Source organism: Ahaetulla prasina, chromosome 2 (genome assembly GCF_028640845.1).
Source record: "Ahaetulla prasina isolate Xishuangbanna chromosome 2, ASM2864084v1, whole genome shotgun sequence".
NCBI lineage: Eukaryota > Metazoa > Chordata > Lepidosauria > Squamata > Colubridae > Ahaetulla > Ahaetulla prasina.
The window spans coordinates 130,785,955-130,802,330 of record NC_080540.1 but is presented as its reverse complement, the minus strand read 5'-3'; the positions used below and the strand labels follow the sequence as shown (position 1 = coordinate 130,802,330).

General features: G+C 39.3%; 2 protein-coding genes across 2 annotated transcripts; one reads left to right on the top strand and one right to left on the bottom strand.

The window, feature by feature from the left end:
• Positions 1–4,661: 4,661 nt before the first annotated feature.
• ARMC7 (armadillo repeat containing 7) lies at positions 4,662–9,214 on the top strand. The gene is given in 5 exon segments (XM_058166970.1): positions 4,662–5,030; positions 6,278–6,379; positions 6,470–6,613; positions 8,469–8,794; positions 8,796–9,214. Coding segments are annotated over 5 exon segments (717 nt in total). The 5' UTR covers positions 4,662–5,008; the 3' UTR covers positions 8,919–9,214.
• On the bottom strand, positions 9,197–15,675 carry NT5C (5', 3'-nucleotidase, cytosolic). Its single transcript, XM_058166971.1, has 5 exons — positions 15,338–15,675; positions 12,552–12,652; positions 12,410–12,470; positions 9,674–9,788; positions 9,197–9,584 (listed from the first exon to the last, which is right to left on the bottom strand). Exons 1-5 carry the CDS (start codon positions 15,521–15,523, stop codon positions 9,442–9,444), a joined length of 606 nt encoding a protein of 201 aa, XP_058022954.1. The 5' UTR covers positions 15,524–15,675; the 3' UTR covers positions 9,197–9,441.
• Positions 15,676–16,376: the final 701 nt, after the last annotated feature.

Sequence of the window (16,376 nt, the reverse complement as noted above, 5' to 3'; positions counted from 1 at the left end):
TTTTTGAAGACTGTTTTAGTTTTGCATATAATCATTAAGATATAGTGGTGATTGTCTATTGTTTATTTTCTACTGAAATTTCAAACAAAAGTTGATAATCATGTTCTTGGAATGCACATGCTGGTAAGATACAGCTTTTACTGGAATTAGTCCAAAACCCTTGTAAGACTTTTGTATTTCCTTACTTGTCAATCATATGTTATTTTATCCTGTCAAAAATGGGCTCTTTATTTTCTTCACTGATGGTCCCATGGCATTCTTAATTAAGTTATTCAATAAATTAAAACTGAGAGTTGGAAGATGATACCTAAGGCCAAATTTTGCCTTTCAGAAATACGTCTTTCCCTTAGAACCATTGTATAACTAGTTGGAATACTATCCCAGAAACATTATGCAGAGCTTTGCATTAATTTACAAATTCCTACTTATATTTTGCAATATCATTAGCCTTTTTGTCCATACCCCACTTCTGCCTTTACCACATTGTTTTTAGCACTCAAGCTCATTGTGCAAGTCTTTTCTATTTGCTCACCCAGTCCTAAAAAAGAACCGGTTTCTTCTGGCTTTGGAAGCTGGAAGAAAGAAATACCCTGCTTTAATTCAATTCCTAAGCCAGAGAATACAACACAACTAATTTTATTATACAGGACGGAATCTTGGCAAAACAAGGAACAACCCCTCCAAGACGCTATTTGTGTGCACCTTGATCTTTCATCGCTATTTCATAATCCTAATTAGCAGTTAGATTGCTTTTAGAGAAAATACTTCTTAAATGACTGAACAAACATTAGTTTCAAATAGAATATGTGAGTCACTCTATGCTGAGGAGTAGAGTGCCAAACCCACCTTCCTCCTGATCTCTTAAGTTGCTGGTCTGCAGAGGAAGAGGATTTAATCAATTTCTCTCTCCACTTAATTGCCAGACTAAGCCTGTCTTTATGACTGTTCCTTTGGCACAAAAGTTGGTTATTCTAAAAGTTCCTATAGTTATTCCATAGAAACCTGATACAATAAACATTCTGATTATTTATCTGTTCCTAAGTCACCCAGTATTTTTTATTCTGTAAACAACTTGCAAGCTATAGCAACAGTTTAAAATCATCAGAAGATAACACACATTTATGCCAGTCCTATAATGCTTTAATTTTCAACAAGGAAGTTCAGAAGAAAATTCCTAATTATTTATCTATTTTTCCATGGTCACAGTAAATATTTCAATGCTTTCCATAGTCAAATCCTGCAGTCCCAAAGGTGCTTCTTTTCCAAAAGGCAACCAGACTTACTTGGTTTTTTCTTTGAAAATGTTTCACTTCTCATCAAAATATTTTCAAAGAAAAGAATGTTTTCAAAGAAAAAAAACCCAAGAAAGTCCGGTTGCCTTTTGGAAAAAGCACCTTTGGGACATCCATGACCTGGATGATTATAGACATTTCTCCTGCAGTCTTAATTTTGTCTCACTCCAGATTTAAAGTCTTGACCACTGGAAATATGAAAATACCAATACAAATGTAATTAATACACTTGCATGCTATTTGGAACACATGATACATTGAATACTTAGCAGTCTATTTCATTTACATTGATGTTTTATTTATTTACATCTAGTGGTAAAATGCTGTTCAAAACCAAAGGATGCTAGTGGGCCTGCATTCCATTCTTTCAGAAAAGAGATTAAAATAGTAAAACAACATAATAGCAAATAAAATAAAAACTATTGTTCCTCAGTGACCATAAACACAATCCAGGATGTGGGTTCCCAACTTACTCCATTCCATTGTTTTTATGACCTGCCTAAAAGTTAATAGGCTGTCATTTGCCGCAATAAATTCCTAGGAGTCTATCTCAGTGAAGACGTCACCTGGAAGATCAACATGACCCAGGTGGCCAGAAAGGCCCAACAGAGACTCCACTTCCTTAGAGTCTTGCGAAAAAACAGAGGGGAACAACAACTGATGACCACTTTTTACCGGTCCATAATAGAAAGCATCCTCACTCAGTGGATTATGGTGTGGTATGCTGGCTTGACAGCCGTGGATAGAAAAACATTACAGAGGGTGGTGAGCACAGCACAAAACATTGTGGGCTGTCCCCTGATACCGCTAGATGACACCGCTAGGGCTTGCTGCCTTAGAAGAGTGAGGAAAATCCTCAGGGACGACTCACACCCTGGTCAGCACTTCTTTATTCTCCTCCATCGGGAAGGAGATATAGAAGCATAGGCAGCCGCACAAACAGGCTAAAGAACTGTTTTTATCCATGGGCTGTCAGACTCCTGAATGAAAAATAACTACAACAATTTAATACAATTGACTTGCGGCACAACGTGCAATAAGTTCACATGGTGCAATAGGATAGGGTGTTTGTTAGCAGGATTCACTGGGATAGGGATTTCTTTCTTTCTTTTTGTCTTTCACTGTAAGTTGTATTGTGTTGGGGGGGTGCAAAAAAGGAGGCTCAGCCAATCTCATAGTACAGTGGTCACCAACCAGCGGTCCGCGGACACTGGTGGTCCGTGAGAAAATTTTGGAGGTCCGCAGAAAAATTATTTGCATTTTTTATATTGCATTAAATACTATTTATCTTTTTTTAAAAATTCATATTAGTGGTCCACAGGATTTAAAACTATGAACTTAGTGGTCCTTGAGATCTGAAAGGTTGGTGACCCCTGTCATAGTACACATGTTGTACTCTGACAATAAAGGTTTGAATTTGAATAAAATTTAAAGGAGAAAGGAAAAATTTGAGTTAAGAACTTCTCATCCACTGACTATTTAAATTATTTAAAGTAACTCTTTATATGGTACAATTCCTAGCATGACTGTATTCCTGTAATTATGTGAAATCTAAAAAAAGTCATTTTGAAAAATTATGTTAGCTGAAATCCAAAATTAGATATTTCCTGGACCAGTTCTCCCCCTGCCCCCAAAATTAGTTGCTGATGCCCCTGCAGTGTACCTTCTAGTGTTTCACCTCAAAATATTGACACTTTGGATCTAGGAGAAAACTCCATGGGTTAAAACTGCCAGATTTATCCCCTCACGGCTCATCAACAAAATATGCCTAGTGAGGAAGGAGTGGCGATGGTGGAGAGGGGGGCGTTTTAAATAAAGCAAGAAAAGAATGCTTCTTCTATTCTCCTCTCCCCCCACCCCCAATTAAACTGAGTAAGAGGACTGCAATTATCAGATTGGGAGGATGGGGTGGTGGTGGTAAAAAAACTAAGCAGGACTGGGACCTAATTAATACGGTGATACAAACCCACAAGGACATTGTCAACTAAACTGCTGCCAAAGAAAGTACAGGTATATTAAGTTCCCAGAAGCTTAAGCTCTAATGAAGGAGCCTTATTTTAGACCTCCTCCCAGCACCATCCTATATACCTTCAGCCCTTTCTGCTACGCCAAGGAGTTTGCTCCCAAATACGTGCATTAGAGTGACACCTTGATGCGACCCCTTGCCTAGTCATGCTTGGAATAAGTGGCTTCCAGGAGTAGCCTTTTATTCCAATAGCCTCTCAGTGAATTTGTCCCAAAGATGCTTTTTTTCAAGAGGCAACTGGACTTCCTTGGGTTGTTGTTTTTTTGAAGATGTTTCGCTTCTCATCCAAGAAGCTTCTTCGGCTCTGACTGGATGGTGGGGAGTGGAAGGATTTATACTTTTTGCAGAGAGCTGGTCATTTGCATTCTTTTAGAGCAGGGGTGTCAAACTGGCGGCCCACGGACTGGATGTGTCACATGCAGGCCATGTCCACCCCAGCTCTGTGACAGGGGAAATGTCACAAAACATCACATGACGGCAATGTGATGCGTGAGTTTGACACCCATATTTTAGAGAATTGCTGAGACCACCTGGAGGTTTATCTGGGTCATCAGAGTCACCTGAGTGGTGCAAATTGGTGTGGAGCCTTCTTGGAACTTTGAAAGGACTGTGTTGTAGACTGGAGATAGATGATGTCCTATCCCTCACCCTCTGTTGAGACAGGGCTGTTCAAACAACTCGCTAAAAGAATGCAAAATACCAGCTCTCTGCAAAGAGTATAAATCCTTCCATTCCCCAACATCCATTCAGAGCTGAAGAAGCTTCTTGGATGAGAAGTGAAACGTCTTCAAAGAAAAACCAATGAAGTCCAATTGCCTCTTGAAAAAAGCACCTTTGGGACAAGCCCGAGCTGGATGATGATTCAGAATCACCATAGATATCCCGGTCAATTTCCAGCGAAAGTTGAGCTTTTAATCCGATTGGTTCAAGAGGTTTTACTCCTAAAAACGTATGAAACATTATTTTCAAAACATCGCGGGTCTACAACTTCTTCCCACTGCGTCGGGGCGCCTCTTGCCACCCGCCAACCGTGCACGGAAGCAACCGTCCCCCGAGCATCAGCGATGCTTCCCGCAGCGTCCATCATCATGCAGGGGTCTCCAACCTTGGCAAATTTAAGACTTGTGGACTTCAACTCCCAGAGTTCCTCAGCCAGCAAAGCAAAGCTGGCTGAGGAACTCTGGGAGTTGAAGTCCACAAGTCTTAAACTTGCCAAGTTGGAGCCCCGATCTAGAGACCAGCCTCCGCTCCACCCCGAGAAGAGGCGGGGCCCGGGGAAGCTGCAGAGGCTCCGCCTACCGAATCTTTCAGAGGCATCCCGCACCAAACGCGGAACTACAAGGCGTAGGGGATGAGGCTCTCTATGCCGTTGGGGACGACCTTTCCTCTCGTCCCTAAACGTAACTTCCGGCTTCCTGTTTCGCTTTAACTTTAAGTCTGCAGGTCTTTTGCTGGGATATTGTTTTGATTTCTTGTCTCCTCCCCCTCTTCCCTCCCCCCCCCGCCCACTCCAAGGGCTTGATGGAAATTGAGGCGCATAGTTAGAAAATTCAGGTAATCCAGCAGGTGGGAGAAGCTGTGGCTCCGTTTCCTTTTAGGGACTTTTTCGTGGCGTCATTTGGACGAAGACCATGGTATTAGCATTACACTCACGAATGTAGTATTGATTACTGCGTGGTTCCTTTTTTATATGAAAAAATATGCAAACGAAGGTAAATATTTGTATTAGCTTTGTTGCCTGATTGAAGAAATAAGATCCTTGGGTCTTAACATAGTTAGATTATAACCGAATCCTTTTTGTTATTGTTTTTTGAATGTTTGATTAGACAGGGCTGTAAAGCGCTCTGAAGCGGTATATTGCTGTTATTAAAACTTGCTATGTTAAAACTTGGAGCTGAAAATGAAACAATGTTAACAAATTAACAATCAGCTAACAAATGGATAACTAGAAGACGGGAGGCCTTGAGTTCAAGTTCTGCCTTAGCGATGAAAACCAGCTGGGTGATTTTGTGTCACTCATTCTTCCTTTAGTTTAGCCCAACTCACTTCACAGGGATGCTGTTGTAAAGAAAATAGGAGGAAGATGTTTTGAATATGTTCACCACCTTGAGTTACAGTATTTGTAAAAAAGATAATAAAGGCGGTATACAAATAAATAAATAGAATATGTGACAATGCTTGCATTTCAGATGGGATATTGTTAAAGGAAACACCACCTTGAGTTACGCTATTTGTAAAAATAATAAAGGTGGGATACAAATAAATAAATAAATAAAATTTGTGACAATGCTTGCATTTTAAATGGGGTATTATTAAAGGAAACGAATAGCCATCAGTGGCTATTCCCAGAACAAGTTAATAAATCCTCCTGAAGTGACCCCACATCTTTGTAACTTGAACTTTACGAGTATAAGCAAATGCCTGACACATGGCTTTTGTGATTCGTTGGAATACCGGAGTTCTCTTAAGCATACATTTACGATCATATTTTAAAATAGTGATAGAGCAGAATTAGTCTTCTTTATATTACAACAGTGCAGCTAGTTTAGGGAAAATGTGTTATATGCAAAGATTTGGCAAATTTACTGTGATCCAGATGGAAGGAAGATTTAATTAAGATATTAAATAAATCTAAATCTGTAGAAATTAATTAAATTTGGATCCTAAACAAAAGCAAAAAGAATTAGAATAAAAATAAAATAAATCTAACAAATGCTATCAGTCACATGAACTTGCTGGAAGAGAAGCATTATAATCAAAAATATGTCAAAATTATTCTAAGAGTGTTATTGTGCACAGTTACCTAGCAATGCTTTTATATACCATTCTGGTATTTTTGAAGTGGGAATGAAATAATATACACTGGGATAATTGAAATGCATACATTTATAGTAAGTATTGATACCTGCCATAACACCAGATGATGTTCTTAATACTGTTTTGTCTTCTATTTATCTAGCATCTACCGGTATGTCCCAAAGTCAGAAGGAGTTGGCAGGCCTGAGTCGGCTTGAATACTTGCAGGCCTTAGTCACTGAATTCCAAGCGACAGATAGTTCAGGTGAGTGTAATTTATTGGTCAGTTCGTACTTCCACATTGACTTTTACAGGTGCTTTTTTAATATTAAGAGTTCTTTTATTTATGCTGCAGATGCCAAAGAGCAAGTGTTGGCTAATCTGGCCAATTTTGCTTATAACCCCCAAAATTATGAATATCTGCGGCAGCTCAAGGTCTTGGATTTGTTTCTGGACATGCTCACAGAGGACAATGACAATCTTGTGGAATTTGCACTTGGTAAGGCCTGGATTTCAACATTTTCCATGAAATAGAATCATTTCTCAATAGTTATAGGATATAGGAGAAGCTAGTATGTTAGCCTATTCCATTGCAGTGTTCAACTCTTGTCATTGCTTTAAGCTGTGAAGAAGAACCTGTAATTATGTAATTTATTGCTAAACTAAAAGTTGCAGAAGCCTTACTCTGCATAACCAATGATCAGAGACGTGGGAGGGCTAGTTTCCTCATCCTTGGATCTCTTTGGCAAAGGCATGCAAGTAGGTTGAAGAACTGGGTAGGATATTACAGAAGATAAATTTTGAAAATGATGGCAAGAACTAGTAAAATACACCAGCAAACATAAGTCAGAGTACAGCTGAAAACAGTAGTATAAAATAACATTCTCTTGCACAATGACTGTTGCAAAGTAGAGTTTCTAGTGTTGTTTGAGATTAGCCTGACCGTTTATTTTAAAGAAAAGGTTTTCAAAACAAAATTCAGTGGTTGAAACTAAATAATGTAGATTACTTAGTTTTTTTAATAAAACATCTGCATGTTATAAGATTTCAACTTTTAAAAAATAAGTAGGATTTTTTTTAAAGGAGAAACTATGTATTCAACAATAATTTTTGCATAGAGGAACTTTTGGCAATGTCAAAATAGTTAAAACATAAACTATAATGGCTGTTAGAGGGTGCTTGTCAACTCTGCATCATTTCTCTTACCTGCTTTCCTCCTTTTGGCCAAAAAAAAAATATCCAAATGTATAGGCTAATTTGCAAATACAAGTTTTTCTAAATGTGTACAATATTTTATAATTCTGGTGTTATAGATTTCTAATCCATGAGGTGTACTGTTCTGTTCTTTCTCCACAACATTTGTACAAACTCATAACCTGTATATAAAACCTACAAGCAGTTTTTTTGACTTTTAAGATTCTGAATGTATCTTTGTTATAATTGGTCATTTGAACTGAGAAAATTTGGTTCTTCTCTGCCGTGTCTTCCCACCTGACAGGGCAGTATTTATGACTGGTTCTACCGGTAGGTATGACCATACTCTGACTAGTGAGTAATGGTTCTCAATTTAGCTCTCAGCTTGCTCATTCAAATTTCCCAGTATAAGGATTTTGCAGATGCAGAGATGTTTTTGCACCTCCTGAAAACTATTTTTGATGGACAGCATTCATATAAATAGCTTACAAGTTTACTTATACTATATACCAGGGGTGTCAAACTCACATCATCACGGCGGTGACACATGACGTATCAGGATTTCCCCCCCCCCTTTGCTAAACTGGCCGGGGCCGGGGCCAGCACATGATGCATCTGGCCAGCGGGCCGCTAGTTTGACATGCCTGCTATATACTGTAGGTAGATCTGAGGTACCAACTGCAATTGGGACTGGCAACTCTTGCTAAACAATAGTTGTAAAGTGAAACATCACATGAATACACCAACTTAAAACATCAGTTCTGGGTGCAGTGAATTACCCTTAGTTGTTTAGAAATAGGAATATCATGTGACCATGGCTTGTGACTGTCAGTTTCCCCATTGACTTTGCTTGTCTGGCTGCAAATGGTGATCAGACATTTTAAATTGTAAATGTGTGATAGTTGTCTAGCACCTGAATCGTGATCACATAACCGCACGATTCTGTGATGGCTACAACTTCCAAGGATCAGTCATACTTTTTTATAGTCATTGTAAGTTCAAATGGTCACCAAAGAGCAGTTCAGTACAGTACTTGTATCAGATTTAGCCCAAAACCATTTACAGATAGAAACAAGAGACCAAGTTGTCTTAGAACTACCGAAATGTACATTATTATTAAGATGAAATGGACCAAACCACTTTACCTTCTTATTTTTCAGGAGGATTGTGTAATCTCTGCCTGGACAAAATCAACAAAGACTATATACTAGAGGCTGGTGGAGTGTCAGCTGTTGTCAACTGTCTGGCCAGTGCCAACGAAGAGACAGTCCTATCTGCAGTTACAACTCTGATGTACTTGTCCACAGCCCAGTCCCGCCAAGAGATCACCACCCTCCCTGTGATCGAATGCATGCTGCGCTTCTCCCTCTCAAATAACAAAAGGCTGAAAAACCTGGCCACTATTTTCCTTGAGGATTATTGCAGCCCCTTTCAGGTGGAGCAGGCCAGGAGCCTAACCAGGCACACAGCAGTTGGGATCCCACTGCCCAAGGATGAATGCAGCCCAGGAGGCAGCCAACAAGATCCTCCCTGAATTAGGAGCAGGATTCTTTCCTGACACACATTCCAAAGGAAAAGAGAAAGAATTTGTGACAGGTATTCTGCTTTAAAAATGGCTGTAAATAGTCTTGAGAGTTTCCTTTGGGAAGCATACAGTGGACTTTTGGAACAGATGGGTTCCTTTCGTACTCTGATGTGCTTTTCAATTCATTTTCAGGTTATTTAGAAATATGAACCAGTTGCCATAAACTAGTTGCTAAAAAGCCTTGGTAAATATTCTAGACTGTTTGTAGAGGAGAGTTGAGAGAATAGAAATATATGTTCTTTGACTGAGTATATTTTTCAGTAAGTAGCAGGGTGGGGGGAGATAATGAGTCAAAGAGCTGTCTTACATTTTTAGAGCTCTTTTGTTCATTTAATTAATTGGCAAACATAACAAACATTCCATCCAGGGATTTAACATTTTAGTAACTCAAATCATTCAAGCGCATTTAGAATTAAGATATAATCCTATTCCCATATGGATCATTTGACTTGAAGGGCCTATCTCTATTTCCAGTTGGGATTGGTGATCAGCAGATACTTCCCAGAGCCTTTGATGGTGACTGAAATAAATGTTCTTTTCTTTATGCTTCACTTGGAGCGTTTGCTCTCCAGTATCGCCTTCCAGTCATCGGTCCAAGATTCAAGTCTCCTCCGTGGAGGCTGTAGCTTTAGATGTTTGTTGTGACAGCAAGAGAACAAGATGTGTTCCCAGCTTGGATTTGGCTCTACCCCTGAGAAGAATTGGAAAGGGACATTTAAATATTACCATATAATACAGCACTTAGATGAAAAGTTGAAGTGGTAGCACAGATCCTTATACCTTTAATGGTGTCCTTGTCATCAATGAGCAGATCAGCTGAAACAATTGTTTTATCTCGAGTCAGAATTAGTCGATCCACAAATTTAGGACCCAAGTGCTGCGCAACCCATATGTACTGCCAAGTGATAAGAAAGTAGTTATTAGAAGAAAGGTACTTAGTAGACTTATCCTATGTAGCTTTAAGACAGAATGTTTGGACTGTATCTCAAGCTGCTGATAATCTCCAAACGGCCAAAATTCTTTGCTCATTTTGTAAAGCACTACATTGTAAATCTTTACATGTTTACCGGTTTCTTAAGTTTCAATGAACACACTCATGAACACATAAATCTTATTTTTGAGTAAACAAGCATAGGCTGGTAATCTGGCTCCAAAAACAGATCTGGGTGATTGATTTGCTTATTTATTGTTTATTTATTTGCTTATTTATTTGATTTCTATAGCCACCCATCTCAGCAAATCATTCTGGACTGGCTCCCAATTCAGAAACTTATATTACAATTAAAGTTGTAAAACATTTTAAAAGAACAAAAACAGTAAAAGCCATTAAAACTCTAAAAATCATTAAAACGTCTAATTTGAGTACATTCAGAACAAGAAATCTGGCCTGTTAACAATATAGCCAGGAGGCGGGGCTCTTGGCACATGTAACACCCCAGGCTCAGGAGCATAGCCAGTAAGGTCTTTAAAGTTGTACAGAAGGCTAACAGGATTGGGGCCATTCTAATCTCCAAAAGGAGGAGCAGAGCAGGGGCTGCTGCAGAAAAAGCTTGTCTTGTAGTCCCCATGAGCTAACATTCTTTGGCTAATGGAATCTGCAGCATGCCCATCCTATTTCTTTTAAAATTTCCTTTCCTTTAAATTTCCTTAAAAAATGAAAAATTGTCCTTAATGGCAAAAGTACATCAGGTTAGTGCTCTTTCCCCCCCCCCCCCTGAATAAAGTTTCTCACTATATGGTTCACAAAAAAGGTGATTAAAATTTATAGTGATTAAGAGAACAAAGTTGTCAAAAAGCAACCCTAACATAGTTATTTTTCTTTTATGTGAGAATTAAAACACAATCTTATGTATTATTACTCAGATATGGGTCATACCAGAACAAATGTAAATTATTTTTTGGTTTTCCAAAATGTCTCTTTCAACCATATAGGTTAGGGGTATCAAACATGCGTCGTCACTTTGTCACATGATGTATCACAATTTTTTCCCCCTTTGCTAAAACGGGGGGGGGGGGCATGAGCAGCGCGTGACACATCTGGCTTGTGGACACATCTGGCTTGTTGACACCCCTGATATAGGTGATTATAAAAAGCAAGAATGGAGGACTTTTTTGGCTGGAGGTTGTAAAAATATTTAGCCATATATAAATATTAGGCCTAAAGTAGAAAATTGCATTGCTAAGAAGCAGGTTTGCTCTTAAAGTTATGAGCGTGTTTTGTGACTCTGTAGTTGCCTAGCACTGTCTTTCAGGAATACTGTGTTTGTTTATTATCAGAATTGCAACATGCCACTGTTTTAGCCTTTAATTTCACTATATTCTTAACAAGGCTAGGGAATAGGTGGCTTCTGGATTTCCCAAATCCTGAAAATCTCTGCTCTAGATCATAACTAAGAAGGGATGAGGCTTAGAACAGAGCAATCAGCCATCTTTAAAGCTGTTACCCAATTGCCTCTTCCATAGGGATGCTCTGGGGCATGGGAGGGGGATGTTTTTCTACAGACACTCAAATCAGGTCAGCCCATTCTTGAATTTAAATTTTCCTTCTACTCCAGAGGCTGGCCTGCAACTCTTCTAATCTCTTATAATGAGCAGGGCTGGCTAGTGGTGATAGAAGCTGCAATACAGCAAAAATTGGAGAGCCACACAAACTGGCTTTCCTTGATTTTTCAGGCAGATTTTTTCCAAGCTTTGAAAGATAGCTCTTTAAAGACTGATTTCCAGATAATAATTATTCCTATATAGTTAGTCTATGATACTTGTCTGTTATCCTCATAATTTTGATGGTGGGCGGCATAAAACATCATAATAAATCGATAAATATTATGGACAATAGAGAATAAAGCAAGTCTTTCATATCTAGGTGGCAGCGACAAGCTTAGGAAACTACTACATGAATTGGATAAAATAGGCTTTTAAGCTTCAGCATCTTAACTATGCATATTTCATAAGAAGCATATGTATAATTACATATGTATGAACTATTGGACAATATAATCCTTTCTAAAATGCCACTTACAAGTTTTAAAATAAAGATAGCAGTAGCCTTTCCAGATGGCCTGTGCTGATTTGAAAGAGCCACCCTTCTGATTAGTACCATATTAATATTTTGATGAATGAAGTATATATTTTGTTTATTAAAGAGTAAATATACTTGATATTTTTTTTTCCTTCAAAGGGATCTGACTCTTTAGTGGCTTTGTACTGGCAAGATTTCAGTTTGTATAGGGCAATGGAGGATTTGGATTTTAATGGCTAGTAATCTTCTTAAGAGTTTAGTATCCTGGACTAAGGCAGAACTTTTCTGTAATCTCAGAAGAACTAAAGCTGAGGCATGGTATGAAAGCCATCCAAACCTGCTCTGACATTGTCTTGTTATTAGCCACTGACCAGAGATGAGGCAGAGAAAGAAAGCCAAAGAAAGAAAAGAATTTTAAAACATACTGAATCCCTCATCATGATTGATAGGTGCTTCGCATGTTAAGAGTGAAAGAAAGAAGAGTGACAATTGCCAACCTTTTCTGAAACGCAGTATTCATATTTCCGTAAAGGACTTGTGCAAATAAAAACTTCAGTGCTGAAAAGACATGATATTCTCCATTACAAGAAGAAAATGTATGCTGATGCCAAAGTGTTCTTAATGTCAAATGGTCCTTACTTGGGCATTTGAATCATCTCATGCATCGCTTCAATAGCCCCTGGGATGGGCTGCAGACTCAAAAAGAAGCCAGGTGATTCATAGACCTTGGCTATTTTGTCCTAAAAAATCACATATTTAGAATTAAGATAATTAATGTTTAAAATTCAGGTAGCTTTAAAGATCATATAAAGAAACTAGATGTCATGTTTTAAGTTCATTTCAAACCATGTTCCAAGGTATCAGGTAAGTAGCACTAAAGGCCAAGCTGTTTTTTAAAGCAAGAAATTAAGAATGGGTCATTGGTGCAAGATATCATTTAAAATAGCTACCATGACTGTTATATTTCTATCTCATTCGTTCTTTTTCAAATAAATTTAAGTTTATACTCTTGAATCTGTTCCTTACTCAAAAACTCAGTAAAGTGAAGAACGTTGTAATTGAGGGATGGCACTAAAATGATTCTCAAACCTTGCAAATCACTGCTTAGGTAAATAACTATAACTGCTTTGTTATTAGAATGAATAAGCAGTGGAAGGACTAGGCATACATAGATAACATGCCATAGCAGTGTTTATTAAACTTGGCAGCTTGAAGATGTGTGGATTTCAGCTCCCAGAACTGAAGCTGGCTGGAGAATTCTGGAAGCTGAAGTCTACACATTTTTCAATTCGCCGAAATTGAGATCATCTCTTTTTAGTAACACATGTATGGGATGTATCATGCTGCATTGACACACAACACTATGATGGGGAAGGGAATTCCTCACTTTCATTGTTAAGTAATGCCACTTATACCCAAAAATGCAGAGACTTGGTTCCTGCCAGCCAGCTGTTCAAATAATTACCGATTCCACTTCTCAGGATTATAGAGTATTGATTCAACTTCTCAGGATTATAGAGTATCGGTGATCTGCATCAAGGTCATATAGGTGAGAAAGGAAACTGTCTCTTTCCTTTGCCCTTTCTCTGAGAAAACAGCCCAGGATTGCTGGGAGGGAGAGGGCAGATATTGTATAAAGGGGGTACCTCCAGCAATTTGTGTGGTTCTTCTACCAAAGGGATGCCCAGCTAAGAACAAAAAACAGGTATACTTCTTTCCTCTCAAAAGTTTTTGTGTTAATTTTGACAAAACATCTGACTTTGAGAGAGATTGCCGTTCAGGATATAATTTCAAACTCCTTTACTTTGTGGTCTTGAAAGCTTCAGGAAGGAAGCTTATTACAAGCCTGTTCTGGTTTCTCTTCCTGTTTCAGTATAAAGGTAAATGATGAAGCTCCTGGCAGAAATGGAGATATGGGAGACCACCTAAGAACCAAGTGTCAGGGTTCCAAGGAACACCCCCAAGGTTCCTCAAAGTTCCAATTTATTAGAGATGTCATGTTGGCACAGCTGGGAAAACCTGAAACTAAAAGCTTCCAGGTTTTTCACACCCAGTTGACAGTTCACAGCCCTGCCCCACACCCACAAGTTCATCACATTGTCCAATCAACTCTTCACATTTGATTGGATACAATCTTCAGGCAGTCTCCATCAGACGCAGGATGTCCTTGAATACGGAATGTTGTTATGAATAACTTTTTACCGCTCCAACAACAACCCCCCCGCAACTTCCCCAGATAAAATATGTGGCAGTTAAGTGGAAAAAAAAGAAAAGAAAAGAAAAAATTGCCTTCCAAAACTGACACCAAGGTTATGTCTCCCCAGTGACCTGAAAGGAGGAAATAATAAAAAGCAAAGTCACCCTCAACTCCTGGACAATTTTGAAAAGTGGTTTGACATTTCCACCTTTTGTGGTGTCTTCCCAGTTTAATCACAGCCCTGGGAGCCCCTGATTTAAACCCTAAACAGATGACACTGCTCAGCCTTTCAAACCCAGAGAAGAGAGCTGGAGGCTGCCACCTGCTGAAGTTAGAAGGAAAGGTTTACAGCAGAATAATACCAACAGTGAAGCAACAGCTTTTATCAGTTCTCAAACGAGAGTACAGTTTTATATATCCTACTATGCTTTTAAAAAGTACACATGGACGCACTCTTAAGCACTCCACCAATTAAAAGCTCACAACATGAAGCAGATTTACAATGCTTCAGCTAAAACTTTATTTTAAAACTTTAAAGCTGCAGACTTTACCTGTACTGCAGAAATGCTCTTCCCTGCCTCATAATACTATTATAGTTGTACAGTACTTGTTTATAGGCAAAAGTGTTTTGGGCCTTGTATATTGCAGTAATCGGGCGCTCAATAGAGCAGCTCAAACTTTTGCGGTCTTTTACTAGCTTAAAAAAAAAAAGCTACTTCTTTAAGAGGTGGATTGATGAATGATTCCTTAAAACAACTGTATCTTTAAAAAAAAAGATGTGGGAACCTGACAAAGTTGGGCCAGCATTAAGGAACACCAGGTCTGTGTTTGGCTTGCATAGGAAATCTTCCAAATCATTTTTAAAGCAGATCTACTTATTTTTGTAAAAGCCCCTTAACGCAGGGGGCCACAACCTTGGCAACTTTAAGCCTGGAGGACTTCAACTCCCAGAATACCCCAGCCAGCTTTGAATTCTGGGAGTTGAAGTCCACCAGTCTTAAAGTTGCCAAGGTCGGGAACCCCTGCTTTAACGTTCCTATGTTTATCTCAACATGACCAGAAACTACGGATTTAAAAAAATGCTAGACGCTTCATATAAGGAGAAAACCTGAGATCTGCCCTGTACAGTATTTCTGCCCGTTCTCCTTTAGCTGCAGGAATAACCAAATGGCGGGGGAAGGAGATCTAGCGTTCCTCCTGTCCCGGGATCCAGCTACCAGAAGCTCACCCCTAGATCTTCCCGCAGGCGCCGATACTGATCCAGCACTGAAAAGCCCTTTCGTTGCGCCAGTTGCACGTGAGGCTCCCCGGGGTAGGAAGCCACAAAGTCGCGGAGCACCCCGCCCTCGAAGTCGCTCAAGACCCCATCCATGTCCACCAGGACACGGAGCAAGGGAACTCCGCCGCCGGCCATGTCTTTCAAGCGGCAAAGAGGCTGCGGCGCCGCCCCTAAGTCCTCAAGTCAGGCCAGGAAGAGGAGAGGAAGAAACGAGGTTTTTCCGGCCGAATGGAGTCGCGGTACGGAAAGGCGAAGGAGCTTTACAAGTGCAGGGTCGCAAATCAAGGCGGAAAAAGCTGGAAGCAGCAGAATACCAGAGTTGGAAGGTCTTCTAGTTCGACCCTCTGCTTAGGCAAGAAACGGCCGAGAACCTCGTGGGACAGGAATAAATCCGAGCCCCTTCATCGATGACAGAAGGGAATTGGCCTCGCTCTGTTTGCATTGTTCTTCAGGACAGGAGTCTCGTTTACTGATCCTTTTTAAGATCGCATTATCCCACCAGACGACATTATATATATCATATATATAAGACCTTGATTAGTTTCAAGGGAACGCAAGGATACTTTGTGTAACTAGCAGCATCAAAAGGTAAAGATTTCCCAGTTTAAATCCTAAAACTCGTTTGACTAATTTTTTTTCTTACCTAAAAAACTTGCTGGTATTAACCGGTAAACAATTAAGACTTAAAGCAGATGCTAAACATTTATTTCGTGATATTGCAGTTTTGATTTTGTTAAGGTCTGGGACTGGGTTTGATCTTTAAAGTCAACCGTGTTTTTCTGATTTCGTATAATTTTTAGATGGGTTCATCTGAAACCAGAGTTATCTGAGTTAACAGAAAAACTGAAGCAAAAGTCACAGGTTAAATTCGCAGAGCCACAATCTAGTCAACCATGTGTGTAAGAATCAGTCAAGGAAAGAATCCCTATACAGCAGTTTCTCAACCTTGGCAATTTGAAAATGCCTGGACTTCAACTCCCAGAATTCC

Bases quoted from the DNA above. Each gene is read 5' to 3' on its own strand.
- NT5C (XM_058166971.1), bottom strand. From the start codon at position 15,523: ATGGCCGGCGGCGGAGTTCCCTTGCTCCGTGTCCTGGTGGACATGGAT. The intron at 12,471-12,551 runs GTAAGGACCATT...ATGTCTTTTCAG, and splicing joins GAGATGATTCAAATGCCCAA to CACTGAAGTTTTTATTTGCA. The intron at 9,585-9,673 runs GTATAAGGATCT...AATTCTTCTCAG, and splicing joins TGACAAGGACACCATTAAAG to GGGTAGAGCCAAATCCAAGC.